This window comes from Ambystoma mexicanum, chromosome 11 (genome assembly GCF_040938575.1).
Source record: "Ambystoma mexicanum isolate Mex_15411 chromosome 11, UKY_AmexF1_1, whole genome shotgun sequence".
NCBI classification, from domain to species: Eukaryota; Metazoa; Chordata; class Amphibia; order Caudata; family Ambystomatidae; genus Ambystoma; species Ambystoma mexicanum.
Window position 1 is genome coordinate 561,641,337 of NC_090934.1, and position 20,517 is coordinate 561,661,853.

Below are 20,517 nucleotides of genomic sequence, written 5' to 3' on the forward strand. Positions count from 1 at the left end.
CACAATTCATATTGTGCAAATCAAGCTGTCAAGAAGGTTCTGAAGAGAGGAATTCCTTTCCACCATAGCCTTTTGTTGTCCAGTGTGTTTGGACTTCATATTGAACTTGGCATGCTTGATGGTGGTTCTATTTGAGCATATGCACTCTTGTTATTTGCTTCCTCAAAATAGCACCTTTTTATGGCAATCTCTTCTTCATACCTAGGCTTCGAGGTGCAGGTGTCTTCTGTGGGTATGCCCCTCCTGGTGGTTTCCTAAAGATAACATGGCTTCCAAAGATGACAAAGGCACTCTTAGAGTGTCATCCCTCTGAGGATGAGTCTTCTGGAGCTTTCCCCTGTCCATGTTCACTGAAAATGGAGGAGCGGTTCCAACACCTTAATCTAACTCAGCTACTCTGTGTCTCAGTGCAAGAAGACCTGTTTGACAGTCAACTGTTCATAGTATCTAAGGCTCTTCCCAAATATACCATCTATCGAAGGATCATCCGGTGTATCAAAACGTACTATAATCTGGCTTCAAAGACTTTCCCAAAAGCATCTGCTTCCATTGTACTGTGGGTCAGATGGCTACTTACGCCAATCAGAGGGGTTTACACTGGTAGGATATTGGCCATGCTGCCACTTTTTCATGTCTCGGATTGAGGGTGGGGGATTCTAATCTATGGCCACTACCCTTTATAATGGTGCCGTTTTGGTAGTCTTTTAAAATATGGGTAAACTGTGAAGATGGTATTCGTTGATTAGAACAGCTAATTATTTATTTTGATTTGGTAATGTTCTTTTGGAGGATTATGATCTTTCTCCTGAAGATTCCTTTGCACAATTTTTCAAGTACTCCGCTTCTGTTTGGAATTCTATGATCACTCAAAAAGTGTTAAGCTAATCACATGGCTGTACTACTACTTCGGGTTACATGTCTTTATAACAAATTATTTATAACGAATGACCATATAAGGAAAATTATATTCCAAAAAAAATATCAAATGTCATTTTATCCAGGGGGGTCCCCCAAACCACTGTTTTCCACAGCTAAAAACCTACCCCAACCGTTTCCCACAAGATTTAACCCTTTACCTCACTGCCACATACATTTTCGTTATTTTTTCGTTATATCATTTTCGTTATAAAGTCATTCTTTATTACATTTTCGTTATAAAGACTGTATACAACTATATCGTTGACCTTGTTGAGTATGGTCAATTTAATTACACTGAGGTGTGGGGACACGCAGCCCATATGTATACCGCACATCCCATCCAGTGTCAGGGTGCCCTGATGAAGCATGCCATTTTGTCACTTCTATTCCACTTGGTCTGTGGCTGAACGAGTGTATTAATCAGAATGTACATTACTATAGGAAATTAATTTGCTCTTTAAGTTGTTTGTTTTCTGACCCAACTTGAGTGAACCAGCAAGGGATTATAGCCAAAATGTATGTTTTAAAAATGGGTTGCTTCCTATTTTGATATGGTGGTGAATCTGAAAAATAAGCCCAGAATACGGTTGTTAAACTATTTCTTTAAACTAACAGCATAATTTGCTCTTAAAGAGTTCTTCAATTAAGCCTAAACTGCTTTTGGTTTGTCAATCCTACACTTTTGCATTTACAGGAGAATATCCCAAAATTCGCCCTGGTAAAGTGTATGAATACACCAGCTGCACCACCTTCTCTACAACCTCTGGTTACATGGAGGGCTACTACACCTTCCACCGTCTTGGCAGGAAAGATGAGGTCTTCAATGTCACCATCCCCAGGTTTCACATGGTGTGTCCGACTTTCAGAGTGTCTACGGCACACTCGGTAAGTTGCTGGGCCTATTCAGTTGTGCATTTGGGAGGCTGATGACCGCCCTGCGAACACATGCTTACTTTGCTGTTAATTGTCTTCATTTTCTTACATGCTCCTTCCACCATCCACTTTGGGACTCCTTTTGCTGGAACCTGGGTAGTGCACGGAGAGGACCGCATATGTACACTTCGTTGAAGCAGCCTTCTCCATGCAATATTGATTGTTTGCTTATCCAGGTGTAAATAATGCACAGAAATCCTGGTGATGCTCAGTTCCCGAACATGTTTACACCTGTACATGCAAACAATCATAAATGCTGCCACCATGTTCATGTTTGATGGGAGGCATTTATATGCATTCCTCTGGAATCCACCTACTTTTTGTTGGTGCAAAAAACATGCACGTTCCGTAGGAATCTAAAGCATTTCTTCCTGCATTAAAATCATGAGCAGTTGGAGATGCTGTCAGATTTGTGACATTGATCTAATGGGGGTAGTGAAATAGCTACTTCTGACCCATGTATTCCACTCCGATTACAAATCCAGGAATATCACGCTGTGTGTTAAAACCGTGTGTAAAGCGTTTTATGCATGGTTTTTACACAACATTCATGCACTCTGCAACAACTACAATTATCCCGTTAGTGTTTTTAAATCACTGCCAACTCTCTTTTTTCTTTTGTCTGAGATTGAACATACTCGTGTAGCTTGAGAGATTATTTTTTTAATAGAAAACCACCAGTATTAAGTATTACCTTTGTACATGATAGTGGGGCTAGGTGGTGCGTTTCTGTGTGTGCGTCTGTGTGTGTGCCCAACTAGTGGATGACCTGCCACCTACTAGAGAGGTGGAGAACTGCTTAATTGGACTGCTAAACCAAAGCTGCGCTCCGTCCGCCACAGTGCATGTGCGTATTCCATGCTATTTAGTACTGCCACCCTTCGCTTGTGCACTCAATTCTCCAATTCCATTTTCTCTAGTAATATTGGTGGACTGGGTCCTACAATTCAAATATAGGGCTTGTGACATTGTGCCGTCCAGCCTTGCAAGCAACTTCCATTTTTCTTGCTGTTCCCCTTTGCTCAACTTTTGCTTCAGCTCAGACAGCCTATGCTGCAAACTGAAGGCCGCAAGCCACCTGGGAAACTTTTAGTCCACATAGTGTACACGCCATGTGCACCTTCAGGCACTTTAATAATTATATGATCTGAACTCCTTCCTGCAAGGCAATAAAGGGGAGGTGAGGACAAGGCCCTATGGGAATCCATTTGAATAGCAAGTGCAGGACGGAGTGTGGCGAGGAGGAAACAGAGCAGAAGCAGTGGGGGAGAGAAATTGAGGTGATGGAGGAAAAAAGAAAGATGGGCACAGGTGAAGGAGGGAGAACGTAGAGGTGGAAAAGGGAGAAGCAGAGATGGATTGAGATGCCGAGATGGCGAAAGAAGGACAAAATAAACCAGAGGGGAAAAAAAGGAAGTTAACAAGAGAGGGCAAGGAAGGAAAAGGCAGAGGCGAAACAAGAAGACCAAAGACCAAGAGAGGAGATGGTATAGAAAGAACAGAGAAGAGTAGAGAATGGAAGATGAGACGTAAAAGTAGAGGAGATGGTAGTGGACAGATAAATCTGATCAGAGATCCAAGAGAAAGTTTAGAAAGCGGAGGAAAAGGGAGGCAGAGGAGAAAGAAAAGGAAACTATTGGCAGATGCAAAAAAAGAGAACAATGTAGAAGACGGGGTTGAACAAAGGACTGGTACAAGAAGGGGAGGGAAAGAAAGACTACGTAGTAGATAGGCAAAGGGACAAGAGGGAAAAAAACACCAGGAGATGGACCAGGAGACCAAAGGAAAGCGGGAAAAGAAAAATAGAAAGCGGGAGATGGAGAATGACAGCATTACGATGGTCAAAGTGACACAGAACCTAGATATTCACTCATGGTGTAAGTCAGGGAGAGAGGCATTGGCGGAGAAGCCTTACCACACTCCCGAGGGCCCGGGAATCCACCTGCCAGCAGTCCACTACTGTCAAAGATAGGGTTTTGCCTGATGACCCCATGATCCTATCATTGTAAATTGCCGGACATCTGATCCCTCTGCAGATGTCCCAAAGCACCAGGGGTGGTGGCATCAGGCACTTAACCGATGCAGAAGAAACAAGGTGATATCCTCACAAGACCATGGTGAAAGCAAGACCCTACACATTTCCAAGAAAGGAGTGTACACGGTATAATGGACAAATACAGTGAGAGTGCTTTCTTGCCACGAGGCTTGGGACGATGGAAGGACGGAGGACCACGGTCATGAAAAGGCTGGTTAATTTGTACCAGCTTTTGCACCCCTGTGAACCAAAAATGTGGTATTGAGTAGTCTATTGATCCCTTGCCCATGAAATTATGCACATCTTTATAATAATATATAGATTTACAGATGTTGTGTATACATTCCCTTTGTCTATTTACAGTGCTGACTGTACTTTTAAACCAGCTCACATAATATTGTAGAGTTGGCATAACTGTTCATACCATTATATCACTTGGAGAGTCAGGAACTCAGAAACACCCTGCAAACAAAGCAGGTTCATGCTTGCAATAAGGCCTAAGAAAATTATTTCAAACGGAAAGGCCACGCGCACTTGCTAGCACACTCCTAAAAAGGTCTGTGAAAAGACTCCTAGTATGGAAAAGATTAGACTTGAGCAGGGGGAGCACACATGGGAGCTTCCTTCAAAACATAAGGGACTCATTCTACACCAAAGGTTTTGGTGCCAGAGGCCCCAAGGATAAGCAACCAGTATAAAAGTAATTAATACCAAACAGGGTGTTAAGCTGCATTTTCTCGCTCTGTGCACAGATTCTGAGAGGCCAACCTATTCTGGTGATAAGGTAAAGATAATGAGGTACTGTGTGACTGAGCAGCAAGGCCTAGACTTAAGAAGTGTGAGAGTGGTGAAGGGTTCAGTTAAGCGCACACAGACAACTCTGGTATCCACTGGGACGCCACCCAGCCCTGGTTGGATGATTTGCACTCTCGAACCCTCTCCCGGTCCCTTGGTAAGGCCTCTGGTTAAAGATAGGTCTGCAACATAGGAGAGCTGGATTCAATACCAGATTGTCTTTTTCCCACCTCCCTTGGCCTCAACTCCTTCCTCCCCCTTGGGCCTTCTCCTCACCTTAATATTGTAAAAGGTGGATTCTCCGTCCTGCTTCCCGTGGCAGGGGCGCGTAGATGTGGGGGGCGAGCAGCGACCAAGTTACTTCACTGGTGCAAGCCCCCCCCCTGTGGGAATCCAGGCCTGCTGCGACTCTGTAGGTTTTCTGCTTTACAGTATTTATATGCAGTTCTTATGTTCCTCTTAGTTTGAATAATAATGTCTTTCTTCTTTCCTTTTAGGTATGGAAAGGTATTTTGGTGTTGTCATGCAGTTTGAAGATGAGCATGGGCCGGTAGGTGAAAGCGCGGTGTGCGCGATGCTGCCCGGTGAGTAATGCGCGATGCGCAGCGCTGTTTCGCTTTTTATATTGCTAACCTGTCTTTTCTCTCCTTGCAGGTTGCGATGTTCCTCGCCGAGCGCCGTAATGTTCCAGCAATGATACTGACCAGGAGATGAATACCCAGGTAAGAATTGTGTGGCTTTCTTCATTCGGGAGGAAACGTGAGTAAACGCTTACTAATGCTGTCTTTCTTTCTCCTCTTTCCAGGTTATGGTATTTCAGGATGCATGCCGTGCCGGATGATGGAGTTCGTATCTTCAGGTGAGTGGAACAGAAGTCGGCGATGGATTGAAGACCGGATACCCTTCCAGGTAAGTTTCGTAGTGTTCTTTCTCTCTCTGCAGGTCCTTGGTTTCAGGTAAGCTGGCATCAAAGAACTGGACATGGTGAGCATTACGCTGCCCATAGCAGAATAACGCAAAGCATGTTCTGCTGTTTGGGTGCGGTTTAAATAGTCTCAGGTAAAGTAGTCCAGGTAAAATAGTCCCAGCCCTGCCACACCCAAAGTAGTCCAGGTAAAGTAGTCCCAGGCCTGCCACACCCAAAAGACTAGACCGCATAGCTCAGTTCCTTGTAACTGAGCTATGTGTGTGCCTCCATGTTGGCTGAACCCCCTCCTCCCCCAAGTTAAATAGTCCCAAGTAAATAGTCCCATTCTAATGTTGGTCTTCATGATGGTTATGAGCCTGGTGCCAGGACTGACTCCAAGAGAGTCTTGGATGAGGTTTTAAGGCCTTTGACCTGGCCCTAACTCAAAGGCTGACTTGCCAGTGAGGGCCAAGGGCAAGGGTCAATGATAGTCAGCCAGAGTGTATAAAGATACAATTATTTATTTGGGCCTGCGACAACTTTTAGCAATTATAAACCACAGGTAAGTATTATACTAAACATACAATACTATTCATATTCACTTTGCGGGGTGTTCTGGCTGCAGAGCATTAATACTTTACTTTTGAATACAGTTAGATCAATTTTGGAAAACTGCAACATAGCAAAGTAAGTGAAGACGGAACAAGGTAAGTAACCGATTTAGAGAAGTAATGTGTAAGGAAAAAATGAGTTAAAACGTAATCCACAACCTTATGAGATTCTGTACTTTAAAGGTCTTGGTCAATCCCTTTTTTAAAAAGGAATCTTTGGATCCCTTTAGCCCTGATAATTATCGGCCAATCAAAAATGTGCCATTTTTATTAAAGGTTTTGGACAAAGTGGGTCACTTGCAACTCCAGAATCATGTCGAGACCCACAATATCCTTCTTCCTTGTCAATCTGGGTTCAGGAAGGGCTTTCGGCACTGGATCTTAAGACCAACTTACTTGAGAATATGGACCAGTGGGTTTTTATGTTTGTTTATTGAATTTATATAGCGCTTTAAGCCAAAGCACTTTACAGTATAATGACAGGTACAAAAGTGAGAGAAACCTATATACAAGCATGAACAGGTAATTAGAACAATAGCTACGATGCTGTTAGACTTGCTTTCGGGCTTTGGATCTTGTAGGTCACGATCTCCTTGCCGAAAGACTTCAATCAATTGCGGGCTGTTCACCTAAAGCTTCTCTCTGGTTCCCTAATTTCTGGGCCCCAGAACTGAACGAGTTGGTGTGGGCGATGCTTCCGCTGCCCTTATCACCTGTGGCGTCCCGGTGGGGGTCTTGCATCGCCCCGATGCTGTTCAACACCTACATGATCCGTTTTTTACTCTGGCTTTTCAGCCTGGGTGTGTTGGTGGCTAACTATGCTGACGGCACTCAAGTGGTTATCACTCTCTCAGGCTCATATTCTGCGGACTCCGTAATCTTGAGTTCCATTTACAGGGCCATCCATGTTTGGATGGCTGTAAACTCACTGGTATTAAACGCAAGCAAAACGGAACTTCTTATCATCGCTCCAAGTCACAAGTTGAGATCCTTACCAGAAGAGTGTGCCAAGTTTGTTATCATGGACACTCCTCTTGTGGTACAAAAAAAAGTAAAACACTTGGAGTGATTCTTAATGCTGAACTCTCCATGTGTCAACATGTGGCAGCCGTAAGATCTTCTTGTGGCTTGATAAATAAACTGTTACACAACATATAACCCTTTCTCACCTGGCAACCTTAGCTGCAGTCCTAGTGAATACTCGACTAGATTACTGCAACAGCTTGCTTGCTGGGTGTACCACTTCTGTTATAGCCATGCTTCAGGTCACTCAGAATGGTGCTGTGCGGGCCATTACTGGTTTTGCCAGATGTTCTCATGTTACCCTGGCTAGAAGGGTGTTACACTGACTTCCAGTGAAGCATTGTATCACTCACAAATTTCTAACACTGACCCACAAATGTGTGGTCAATGCCGCCCTGGAATATCTCAAGGCACTTATCCAGTTATACGCCCCAAGTAGTCGACTCAGATCACAATCGAACCTAGGTACAAGTTGGTTTCGGCAGGTGGACGCAGCTTTAACGCTCATCAGCCCCATGCCTGGAATGCTCTTCCACCTAGCATCAGACTGACTGAGATACACCGCTAAAGTTTTTAAAGGATTTGAAAACCAACCTCTTTAACCTTTCACCCGATTAGCATTATCCTGTGTTTTCCGGTCTGCTCCCTTGACCCCTGAATCATGGCGCTTAAAGCAGAGTCAGTAGATGCCAGAGACAGTGACCGTTGGGTGAGCAGAGATCTTCACTACCCTGTGTCTGGCAAGGGATTGGTGACATCAGTATGGAAGTGAACGGAGTTGTCGAATGAGCCGAATGCTCAGGAGATGCAGGAATCATTGCTTGCAAGGTTTAAACAAGCCGAACTTTCAGGAGTTTCAAGAATCGGGAGGCTTAAACAATGCGGCTGCATCGCGTCAAGGGTGAGAAATGATGGGGATTTCCGAGTAAGGAACCTTAAGGCGTGAGGCTGCGTGTTCAGGACGCAGCGTAATCTTCATTGAGGAAGAGTACGGCACACAGAAGTTGAGTCTGCGCTGTGTTGTACTGTGGCGGGACGTCCAGGTAGCGGTCTACCCAGCGAAGGGAAAGTATGCGATGCCCCGTTGGAGTACTACTTATCCATTCTGAGCGGCATGGAGAGGGAATAAGTCTATGTATTGTAAATGCAACGCAGACTTGGAGATCTATCATTCTCCCCACCGAAGGAGGAACGGTGCGGGGGCTGAGGTGCTGTTTGGTTGTCTAAAAACTGATGGACAGACCGCTGAGATGGTGACGGGTTATCGTCTAAGGATTCAAGGAGAAGGGACTTAAGTATCCTTTTGTGATATTATCCTTTTGTGTTGTGCCACTGATATTTGGTGTTTTAAGAGTGGATGTTTACACTTTGAGGATTTGTAGATACATAGGAGGTGACGTTGACGTCTTGTTTTAAGCAAATGCATTTCTGTTTAGCTACTTCAGGTAACGGTATGGGTGTTTGCTGCATGGATTTGTCATGATTATTTGAGAGTGGTGTGGGTCATGTTTGAAGACTAGGATTAACCTTTTGAGGACTTTCAGCATTTAGGCCGCTTTATAGCGACATGGACTTTTAGGATTGGATATGGAAATGTGCTCATGACATTTATTGTATTGTATTAGAGTCTAGAACTAGCCTTCTTGAGGATTTTCAGCGTTTTGGTCGCTAAGTTGCGACATGGGCTATTAGGAGTGGATTGGTTCGGAATTCATGATATATGGTGGTTTTAAAAAAAATGCATCATTTCAAATGTATAGAGCAATTCAATGTGAACTGTATAATCTCTTATGTGATGCATTGTGTACAGTATAGAAAATCTGTGTTGGCTCTGGGAATTTAGTGAGATTGGGGATAGCGCCTTCATTTGTTTCTTGTATAGGTGTGGATATGATTGTTGGGTAAATGCGGGGGTAGGGCCTCCCATGTGTTTGGTTTTGGGTGAAGCTTATGTGTGATACATAGGCATGGTTTTGCTGATGGTGTGAATGCCAGGTCAGCATGTTTGTGCCTTCCAAATGTGATTTCTGGGGGTAGCCCCTTCAGTAATATTATGAGTATGGGTGTCGAATGATATGCACAAGGGCATTTGGGAGGTAGTGCCACGTTATGTGGTGTTTGGGGGTAGCGCCTCCAGTACAGTATGGGCGTGATTGTAATGAGTCGCGCAGGGTTAAACAGTGTACGTGGGTTTATGGTGGTAGCGCCACCATATATGTCGGGGCATGACTGTAATGAGTTATGCATGGTTATCCCACGTATGGCTGTGTGAGGTGGTAGCGCCACCAAGTGTTAGAGCTTGACTGTGGTCAGTCATCCGAGGTGAATGGTTTGGTATCTGGGTGGTAGCGCCCCCAGTAAGTGTAGGGTTGTGACTGCAGTATAAGTCACGCATGGTTAGGGGTATGTGTGTACGGGTGGTAGCGCCCCTGGTTTTGGTTGCTTTAGGCATGCCTGTGGTATTAGGCATTGCATGGTCACGTATTACCCCGACTTTGTGGTTTATTTACCACAAATAATGTATTGTTCTATTCGTTGTGCACGTGCGGCTGTGTTTGGCTGTACTGTGTGTCCTTCTATGACTCTTTTCACCCCATCAGGGTCCAGAGTGCGACAGTGACATTAGTTGTTGGTCCTGGTGTGCCTGGCCAGCGCATCGGGTATGAGGCGAGTGTTTGAGTGTCAGAGCACATGTTGTGTGCTTGCCCTGATGATGTGAGTCAGTGTGAATGATTTTGATGTGTATGGAGGTGTGTTGTGTAATGTCTGTGTAGTTGTCGGAAGAGGGGAGTTGTGTTGTGTATGCATTATTTATTTTTTTTTCTTTACTTGTGTATAATCAAAACAAAATTTGATTTTTACAAGAAGTCACAACTCACAAATTTGATGCACACATATGAAATGTTACACGACAAGAGTTGAGACTAAACGGATTTTGGAAAAGAAAAAAAGTCAGCCAGAAGGACAGAAGGAATAAAATTTCTGCTAGACGGTGCTGCATGGACTGCCAGTCTCTGTTGCTAGTTTGATTGATGCCTCCAACATCTTTAACGCTGCAGTGGACCATTTGGTCTTTTCACCTGCTACCAGGCGACACCACCATGTGTCCTCCTCACGCAGAGATGTATTTTGCATTAGGGGTAGCAGAAAAGCTTCTCGCAGATGTGCTGTTTTTGTGCAGTTTAGGAGTAAATGTCTTACAGTTTCTACTTCTTGTGATTCTGGGCACAACCTGCACATTTTTGACAAAGTTTTTGCCCGAATGGCTTTAATTTCTTGGGTTAAAATTAGATTCAATCTTATTTTCATAAATGTTTTCTGCAGTCTCTTATCAGGAAATTTAATACAATAATTCAGTGGCAAAGTGAGCTTGTTTGTTGTCGGCGGTAAGTGGGCAAGTAGTTTGTTTGCCATTGCTGATTCGCAAGTTTGAATCCAGTCTTCTTGAGCTATTTTTTTCTTTATCTTCTCAGGATTTAACATTAAGTCCTCTGGCGTACAAGCTAACTCTGCCAGATTTTTTTGCAGTTCTTTCTCCCATTTGTTCAGGGCGGGGCAGTGGCCTTGAGTAAGTTCCCTGCGAATGGCCTTGAATAATGGTAGGGCGTCTGGCGAGATGATTTTTCGCAGTAGTCTTAACTGGCTTTGTTTCACAGCCGCTTTCAGCGATAGTAAGCCCAGTTCGCGTCTAATAGGTGTAATTGACGTTGATTTTGGGAGACCCAAAACTGTTTTCCACAAATAACCTTCTAATTTAGACCATGTTGAATCTTGGAAATGTAGTGCCGCGTCCATAGCATAAGTCATCGCAGGGACTACCTTTTGTTTGTAGAATTGGATCGCAGGCAATAAAGAAAATTTTCCAAATTTCCGATCTACAAGCTTCGTCTGGGTAGTTAATGTTTTTATTTTTGACCATAAGGCCAAGTGAATAGTCTTTTCTGAGCGTGTGTCATCAAGCATTATTCCCAAATATTTTATGCAGGTTACAATTTCAATCTTCTTTTTATTCAGAAACCAGCGCTCACTGGTGGTCGATTTGTTTTTCCCCATAATCAGGATTTTAGATTTGGTGATGTTTATTTCCAGATCGTTTAGCTCGATATACTTTGCCAAGTTGTCTAGTTGGCGCTGGAGCCCTATTTGGGTCTGATCTATTAAGATCAGATCGTCCGCGTAGAGTAGTCTAGATATTACAGTGTTTCCTACTCTTGGTGGAAAAGCTCTTACCGCTGGTTGAGTATATTGAAAGTCCCCCAAAAACGCGATGAAAAGTGCCGGGGCAAGAGGACATCCTTGCTTCACGCCACGTTCCGATGGGAATTGTTCGGTCATCATGCCTTGTCTATTTAGACAAACTCTCAATTTTGTGTCTGTATGGAGAGCAATGATCGGTTCTAGGATTTCTCCCGGGCAGTTCCAATTTGATAATTTTAACCATAGCTTCCGTCGACTGATTTTGTCAAACGCTTGCGTTAAATCTATAAACGCTATGAAAACTTTTGGGGCATTTTCTTTTATGATATTTAATATAATGTTGATACTCGTACTTGCGTTTTTTACAAAGCCCGTTTGCAGTTCATCATAACAGGGCGCGGTTCTTGCCCATCTATGGAATCTGGTAAGTAAAAGGGTTGCGAATATCTTGCCCATAATGTCCAAGAGGGCTATAGGACGGGCGATCGCTGGATTTTCTCTATTTCCCTTTTTAAAGATGGGTACTATCAATGCTTCCGTCCATGTTTTGGGAATTTGTTTCTTAGTCTGGCATTGATTGAATATTTTTGTTATCAAGTCTGCCCATTCCTGAGGATGTTGTTTTAGATCCATATTGGTTAGACCATCTGGCCCCGGTGCCCTGGATGTCTTCAGCTTCAGTATGGTAGCAAGAATTTCTTGTTGATCTGCAAGGTGAACCCATGTTGACTTTATAGGAGGTGTATAGCTTCCAGTAGTTTCAGGTATGGCTGCGAACTGGGCTACAAAAAAAGTTGTCCAGCTCGACTCCGATATTACATTTGCGATCTGATTTGTTGTCTCTCGGCTTTTGTTTTTAATCAGCGCCCAAAAATCTCTAGAGTTTTTTGACGTCAGAGTTTTTAGCATTTGTTCAGCGTCATTCTGATACATGACTCCTTTATGCTGCTTTAGCCATGTTTTGTATGTTTTTGCGGCCGCTATAGCAATTGCTTCATACTCAATATTGCCGGAAACTCTAGCCAGACGCCTCAATTTACGGACTTCTCGTCTTCTCAAAACCACTTGCTGATCATATTTGTGTGCCCTATTTTCGTTTGAGGAAGGAAGGTTTCTTTGCGCTTTTCTATAATTCACAAGAAATGGGATATAGTTTGGCCTGTTTTGCGCATATGCAGTGGTTTTTTCTTCGTTGTCAAATTTCTGCGAAATCTCCTTAATGTTTGCTGCTGTTAGTTTTATTCCTGAGGACTTGCGCGATACCTCCACGTCAAATGGATAGATTTCTTTTGGAATACTAACTGACTCAAAAGCCATTGACAAAAGATTATGGTCACTGGCTTGAGTTCTGAAGACCTCATAGGATTCCACGAAAGATATTAAGGAATGTGAGATGAAAATATAATCCAGCGTTGCGAAGGTGTCAAGCCGTTCCCAAGTTGGAATCGTTGGGAACTGGCCTTGGAGGGTTGCCACATTATGGAAGTTTCTCAAATCCATAAAATCAGACCATAGCACCCCTCGTTCTCGAGATGTCGAAGAATGACTACTTAGGGGGGGTTGTTCACACCTGGCGTTCAAATCTCCGCAGATGGCAATGTGGTCAGTAAGCAGTTCAGTAGTAAATTTGTCTATGGTATCCGCGATGGCACTACAAAAATCGGTGCTCTTTGTTCTTTGCGGGTTCCAATAGACATTTATAATGGCTAAATTGGATTTAGTTTTCTCTCGAGATGGCCTTTCTAGATGAGGCCATTCCGTTAGTATGGCCAAAATACCATAAGTTTCTGTCACTTTTTTTTTATAACCGAGATACCAGATCCTAATTTGACCGCAGTTAGAAGACCAGATGATGGTCTACCAAACATGCCCTTACTAGCAAGGGAGACACAGGTTTCGTATCCATCGATTGTAGGTTGTTCCATCAGCCAGGTTTCCTGGAGGCAGATGATATCAAACTGTGACAGGTCAAAAGCATCGGGTTTGGTCAGGTGTTCGTGGCCTCTCGTATTCCATGAGCACATGGATGTTTCCTTAGATTGAATATCTTGAAGGTGTTCAGCAGTTTTTCGGCGAGTCGGCGTCCCTAAACAATTTCGTTGTTATTTTTGTGAATTAGGATTTAACACCTTTTTCAGCCATCTCCATGAGCCTGTAGGTTCGCGTTTTTTGTTGTGGGACCAGTCAGAGGTTTGGTCAGACGACGCAGCACGGCTGCAGTTTTTTCCCCATCTATCGTTCATTCTTATGCTCTCTGTATGTCTTAACTTCTTATACTTTACATTTTCATTTATTGCATTGTAGTTTGAATGTAATCTCTCTCTCCCGATATCTCCAACCTCCTTGTACTTTTCCTCTCTTTTCTTGGCAGTTTGGAGTACTGTATGCGTTTGTCATCCAGGTTCTTTTCCCGTCAGATTTTGATGAGAACTCTTTTTCACATTCACTGATGTTGTAATTTCCACAAGGGCAAAGCCCATCTCCTTTAAGGCGATAATCACGTCTTGGTTTAGATCTGTACTTGCAGCCTTTCTAATATGCAGGTATGCTTTAGCCTTCTTGTGTCTGTGATAAGGTTCGATCAACACCAAATCTGCAGTATCTAATGCTTTCAACTTTGGTATTTTGGCTAGGATATTTAGAATCGTCTTTCTGTTTAGGATTAGAAAGTTTTTTCCAGGCGTCAGTTGCTCCATCTTGAAAGTTCGTGTTTGCGTAAGTCTCGTAGCCATAATTAATCCTGTCTGTGATTTTGTCGTTTTATGTTCATTTATGATCTTTTGCCTATTTACCGAGCTGTCCATTTTATCTGGATTTTGATTTTCTTTCTGATGAGTTGTCTTTGCTGAGTCCAAGGGGGCACTAACCACTTCTTTGCAGATATTGATTTTGGTGGTCTGAGTACCCAGTATAGTCGTAACTGATTGGGATTGTTTTTGTTCCCCCTGAGCAACAGTGCTTTTTTCTACGGTTTCTGTCCGCTCTTTATTTACGTCGATATCAGCTGGAGAATCATCGACTCCTTCATGGTCCATCTGAACTGTTAGATCCATAAGTAACAAATTACTCGAAGGGTCAGTTGGAGATGTGACAGAATTATCTAATTCAATTATCGCTTCATCCTTCGTTGAGTTTTGGCAGGCTGGGCCTCCGGGTCTCGTCGAGGTTTTGAATGCTATCGCAGCTTTGGGAGCAATTAATTGCGTTGACTTTGTAAAGTTGAAAATTGTGGAAATTTTGGACTGATCCTTATTTGTTTGTTCCTTTTGCCGTTTCGGGTCAGAATGGTAGGTTGTCTTGATAAGAGCGCCATTGTTTTTCAAATTTTTTGTTCCCAAGGTTGAAACATGCTTCGTTTGGGAATTTTGATTAGATTCTCCTGAACCATTTGTGTTGAATTTGCTTTCGATTAAGTTTATTAGTTGTATGAATTTTTCATCTTGATGTTTTTCCTTCTCGATATTTTGTTGAGTTAGCGCTGTTATAAAGCCCTCTAAAAAGGTTACTCTTGTATTTATTGAAGCTGAAAGTGTTAATGAGTCTTTCATTGAATCGTTTATTGACTCATATAGCTTTACAAATGGTGCCAGACCCACTGTTATTGCTGACATAATCATGAGAAGGTCCGTTTTTTTGTTGGAGTCTCTTTGGGCAGATTTCCAAAGGTATCACTAATTCTGCCATTTCTAACCGGAGTTGAGACATTAAATAAATGTTCATTTTGAGTTGGAGGTCTCCTAGAAAGGGGAGTCAGTGTTATTCCTTGTTTGACCCCCCTGGGCTAATCCTGGTTGAAGTTGGACCTGTTGGTATAAAGTTCGATGTTCCCGACCACAAATCATGTTAACTGATGGTATTAATAAGGCATTTCCTAGTTCAGGCCTTTCAGGATGGTGGAAAGGGACTTTAGCATCAAGCAGGCTAGTTTGAGCCATAGCTGAGCCTCTAGGCAGCAGGTTTGGGCCTTTGGTCATCTCCTTTGGATCAATAGCGTTCAGTAAGCCCAAAGCCGTAACTTGTGCACAGGAGGTCTTTTCCGAGATGGTTTGAGGTATAGATGGTGTAGGTTTTCTTTGATGCACGGCTATATTTACCGAGGGCGCTTCTAAAACTGCGTCCAATATTTCAGCGTCTGAAAGTTCCACCTCGGATTCGGCTTTTCTTTTTGTTTGTTTAAGGAAAAAGTCTTTAAGGGGAGTGAGTCGTTAGGGAATTTTGCGAAAGTAGCTTTCCTGATTCTCCCTTTTGGGCTGATGGTCTAGAGCCTTTTTTTTGATGTTGACGTTCTTGAGACATAAGATCCCCTTGCTCCTTTAGGATCTTTTTTGTCAAGGCTCTTTTTTTCAGTAATGCCATTGCAATGTCTCTTTTTTGACTGATAATATCATTTGCTGATAAGTTTGATGGACTATGTATTCGCGTTCTAAATCCGAGTCCGCAAAATCATTTCCCCCTGAATTACAAAGGTTACTTTGTGTGTGAGGAGGCCGCAGAGAGACAGCCGAGGCAGCAGAGGGCGCCTCCAGAAATTCAGAACGCCTATTTAGCCCTTCTCTGTCTTGAGTTGAACGAGACAGAGCCGGTGTTGTACGGGAAAGAGCCTCTCCATCCGCGTCCCTTCCCGAACCATCTCCCACGGCTTGGACTAAGGAAGCACCAGACCCGGCCGCTTCCCGATCCTTGTCGGTTCCTGCGCCGTCCGGCTCGGCTCCCACGGGCGCCTCCATGAACCGAGAGCTGAGGTCGGCCTTGCGGCGTCCTTCGACACCGCGCGGCTCCACCCCACTCGCCACGGCGGAGGCCCGCGGATCACAGAGGAGCAGTCGCAAAGGAGAGCGAGCCTCCGGGAGTACTGCCGCCGCTATCAAGGGAGGGCTTGTCGGACATCGGAGCGAAGAAGTCTCTGCAGCGTGGACCACGGTCTTCTCCTCCTCAGGTAAAGGTTCGATCACCCGCATTAAAAGCGGGGTTGAAGATTGAAGTTGGGGGACTGGAATAACCCGAGGAGATAAAGGTGTAGATGAGACGGGTGAGTCGCCCCCGCTACTATTGTCAATGCTCGGCTCAGAATCTCTATTTACTGCATCATCCTCTACGTCCTCGAAGTCGATGGTTGCGCCCCCTATAAGACAGGGCACCGTGTCGCTTGGAAAAGGTGCCATTTGAGCAAGTGTAGTGAAAACTTTACTCTGTGTAGTCATATTGGCGTTTAAGGTGGTACCATCTTTTATAGACCCCGCACTTAAACTTTCCCGGGGTCTATTCTGATTCTGTAATCAAACATATTTGCTCCTCAACACCCTGCCTGAAGAACTTTTTTGTTTAGGCTGGGGTTGGGGAGAAGAGTTTTCCGAGATGGGTGAATTTTCAGTATTTGAGTCTGTCGCTCTAGAGAGCAAAGGCAACATTTTGGGGTCTATTTGCAAGACCATGTCTCCTCACTAGACAGACTCTGGCGGTGCTCGTACCGCAGGGTGATTGCAATACCACAGCCCGCGGCTCACCGTGGAACACCGGAGAACACTTTTCCTTCACTTCTCCTTCCGCTTCGCTTCGCTTCCGCCGTGCAAGGAGGCTTTGAAGGGTGAAAACGCACGTTGCACACTGGGAAAGCTGCTTAAAGAGGTAGCAGCCTGCAGCCTTTCTCAAACACCGGAGAACACTTTTCCTTTACTTCTCCTTCCGCTCGCTTCGCATTCGTATGCATTATGTATTGTTGCTCTGTGCAATGTGCCAATGTAAGGGGAGGAGATGTGTTGTGTCTGGCTTAGCTTGGTAGTGGGAATGCAGAAGGAATGCTGTGATGTCATGTGGAGTGTTTGTGTCTGAGTGTCGGAATGCTTGAGGGAAGGTTCTATGTTGGGCAGGTAGTCAGCCTGAAGCCTGGGTGATGGGCTGCCAGTGTTTATGTCCTATTAATGTAAATTACTTAAGGACTATGGAACTGCTTGTGAAGGTGTCCTGAGAAGCTGTAATAAACCTAGCATGTCAACCTAAGAAGGCTGGGAGCTGCTTCGTAACACTTTTGTCCAGGATTTGAGCTGGAGTAACCCCCAAGCCCACCAATGGGTAAGGAGCTACACCATTTAAACTGCCAGGGACTGTCCAAACCTGGACAACCTCGGGCCACCACCCAGCATCAAACACACTCTGGCCATGTTGTGGACGGGGACTAGACAAAGTATATGATACTCTAAAAATATCTCTAACATGCATTAAGTCGTAACATGCAAAAGTGCACTGGGGAATATACACAAAAAATGGTAGGATATCTGCTGCCACAAGCCAGTCTTGGACACATCATGCAAGTAACCACAAAGTTATGAAAATCGAAGTTAAATTGACACAAAGTAGCTCTAGCTCTTTCGCACCTCACTCTAAGGTGAAGTGTGCAGTGTAAAACGTACACACTGGAGAACAGAGCCCCCCCCCCCCGTACTGATAGACATAGGACTGATTAGTATCCCCAAAACAGGTGATCTTAGCAAGGCAGCTGAAGTAAAAAGGCTTCACTTGCCTCCAAAAGTCAAGAATTGGTCAAAAGAACAGCAAATTGTTGGTGGTACCATACATACCTATGGGGGGACAGTAGCACTAAGAAAATATTTTCTAACACATTGCATAAAAAGAGACACCAAGACTAAGAAAGACTGCTTAGTCCACATCAACAAGACTCACAGCACGGGAATACTGCATGTCATGGCTAAACATGGCACAAATAAACTTTTTGCACTGAAAGGCAACATGGTGCCAAAAACCAGGATGATGCCGAAAGGCAGCATGGATAAAGAGTACTGCATCTCACACTTCACATTTTCTGGTGCTGTAAAAAGACAGCATCCATAAAACCTATGCTACTAAATAAACCTATTGAAGAATTTGTCATTCAAGGCTTCTTCATAGAAGAAAGAATAGGATAAATTATCTATTTCATCTATCGAAAATTCATATGAACCGTAAAGATTGATGTGCCAAAAAAGTGAACAAATACATTAAAAACACATTTTAATCAAATAATTCAATACACAGTCATGAAATGTGTGCTTTCCACAAGGCAGCACAAACATTCAAATTGATATTAAAAAGTTGGAGACAAAAACCAGTCCAGAATTATTACGTTTTTGTGCCAGTGGTGGCTATGGTTAGTAAGTGACATTCATGGTTTATCACAATGACACAATATTTTCACCAACACATAATTTGGCAGGGGAACATACTTTAAATGTACAGCAAAAGCAGAAAGTTATTTTGCTGAAAGACACAGTTGTTTAAATGTCTGCGGGATGTCTACATATTTTTCGGCTAAACAGATTAGGGCAACACCGTCCCTGGTGTTCCGCTGTTTGTATTGTAGCCCTCTTCAGGACAGTACGTTGCTTTGATGAGTTGTCAAATAGTTCAACACAAATCCACGATATGTCAGAGTTCAAATGGAAGCTATAGGATAGAGACATAAATGAAAGCTTATTTTAGCGAATAGACTGGAAAGGGGGCGGTATCTTAAAACATTACAGTGTTAAAAACCTTTTTTGGCAGAGTTCATATATAGTAGGGCAGGCTTCATGTCCTCCACACACACTTTCCACTGACCTTTTTAGTCTTGTTGTGGTTGGACTAGAGCGTAGTAATTTCTTTTGCAGGCAGGAGATTACTTCCTTTTTATAGTTTGCGTTCTGCAATACACTTTTTATCCTCTTTTTCACTTTTCATTGAGAGTGATTGCTTTTCAGAGTGTCATTGTTTATTAATTATTTGGGTGCGCTGGACCATGTTAAATGACTCAAAATACATAGCACGCCTTCTGTTTACAGCTCCATCCCCTCAGTTTCGAATCCCAATTAAAGCACTGGGTAGAATACTGTATGCAAGAATGCCATAAGCTAGCACAGTAGCAACTACTCGACTGAGCAAGTTCTTATTGAACAAGGGCAGCAGGAGATACACATGGCAAATGTTCCACTCTATGACAAATGCAAGGCAGCCACATGGCGTTCACTGACTACCTTCACAAAGCACTACCTCGAAGATTCTGAAATGAGACCAGCAGTACTAATTAATTTGATAGTTATCCCTATCCCAAAACATCCACCCAAAGGAAATGGTGCTTACTAGCAGGCTGCAAAATATCCCCCCGCGTGCATGCTCATGTTTTTTCCCACGTCTATCCACTGAGGCTCTGAGTTTAGGTGCTGCGCCTCTTTGGCATGTATTTCTCCAGCTTTGATCCACACACGTCTTGTCTGAGGTCCCGAGTAGTCTGCAATATTCTCTCCTGCAGGTCTTTGTGTTCTAGACTCATACTTTGGAAATACATTTATTTTTTTAATGTTCTCCCAGCACTTGATTTCGTCATGTTTTATTGAAGGGAAAGCAGTAAATACCTCTTCCATTCTCTACTCAAGGCCCCCCCCTTCGGCGATTAGCTTGGACTTTCTCGCAGTAGGGTGCAATACTGGATCTCTGTCCAAGCTTCTTATTCCCCCTGCCATAATACATCTACAAGCACTGAGCAACCCAATACTGGGCCCTGCCATGAGGTACCGTGCACATGGATGAATACTAACCTGCTGGCTAAGAGCAGTGGAGTTCTCAGCCAGGCATCGTTCAATGGGCCCTTTGGAGGCTTTACATAACCCCAGTCACCCCCCTTTTTGGCTTAGTGAGGCTGACAAGGGCACACAGGTAAAATACCATTCTTATTCAGACAATGGGTCAAAGGATAAAAGTGTAAAAGAAAGTAGTTCAATATAAGGCTTTGCAGGAAAATAAATGTAACGTTTTAAAAAGGGATGAAAATACCTTTTTCCTTTTTTTTCTTCTCCAAAATGTATGTTTATTAACCCTTCTTGTTGGGTTGATGAAACAAAGTATAAATCACATTCAACATAACTTTGCACATTACAACATTTCACTTCTCTAGCATGTAGTCTGGCATGGATTCACTTGCTCATGTATATTCCCGTCATCAGGCTGGTAATCCTCGGTAAAAAGAAAAGTAGTTAGGGGCACTGTTGCGCAACTGACAAGATGGCTGCTCCCGTGTAGAGCTCCGTCGCCTGTGGCCATCCAAGACGGTAACTCTCTTCTCCTGACTGCAT

General features: G+C 43.6%; 1 protein-coding gene across 1 annotated transcript in view; it reads left to right on the plus strand.

The window, feature by feature from the left end:
• The window catches only part of FBXO3 (F-box protein 3), a 1,552,568-nt gene that overhangs the window by 1,426,776 nt on the left and 105,275 nt on the right, over positions 1-20,517 (plus strand). Inside the window, exon 10 of the mRNA XM_069623397.1 lies at positions 1,613-1,803. Coding sequence (XP_069479498.1) covers positions 1,613-1,803 — 191 coding nt within the window. The remainder of the gene's footprint in view (positions 1-1,612; positions 1,804-20,517) is intronic.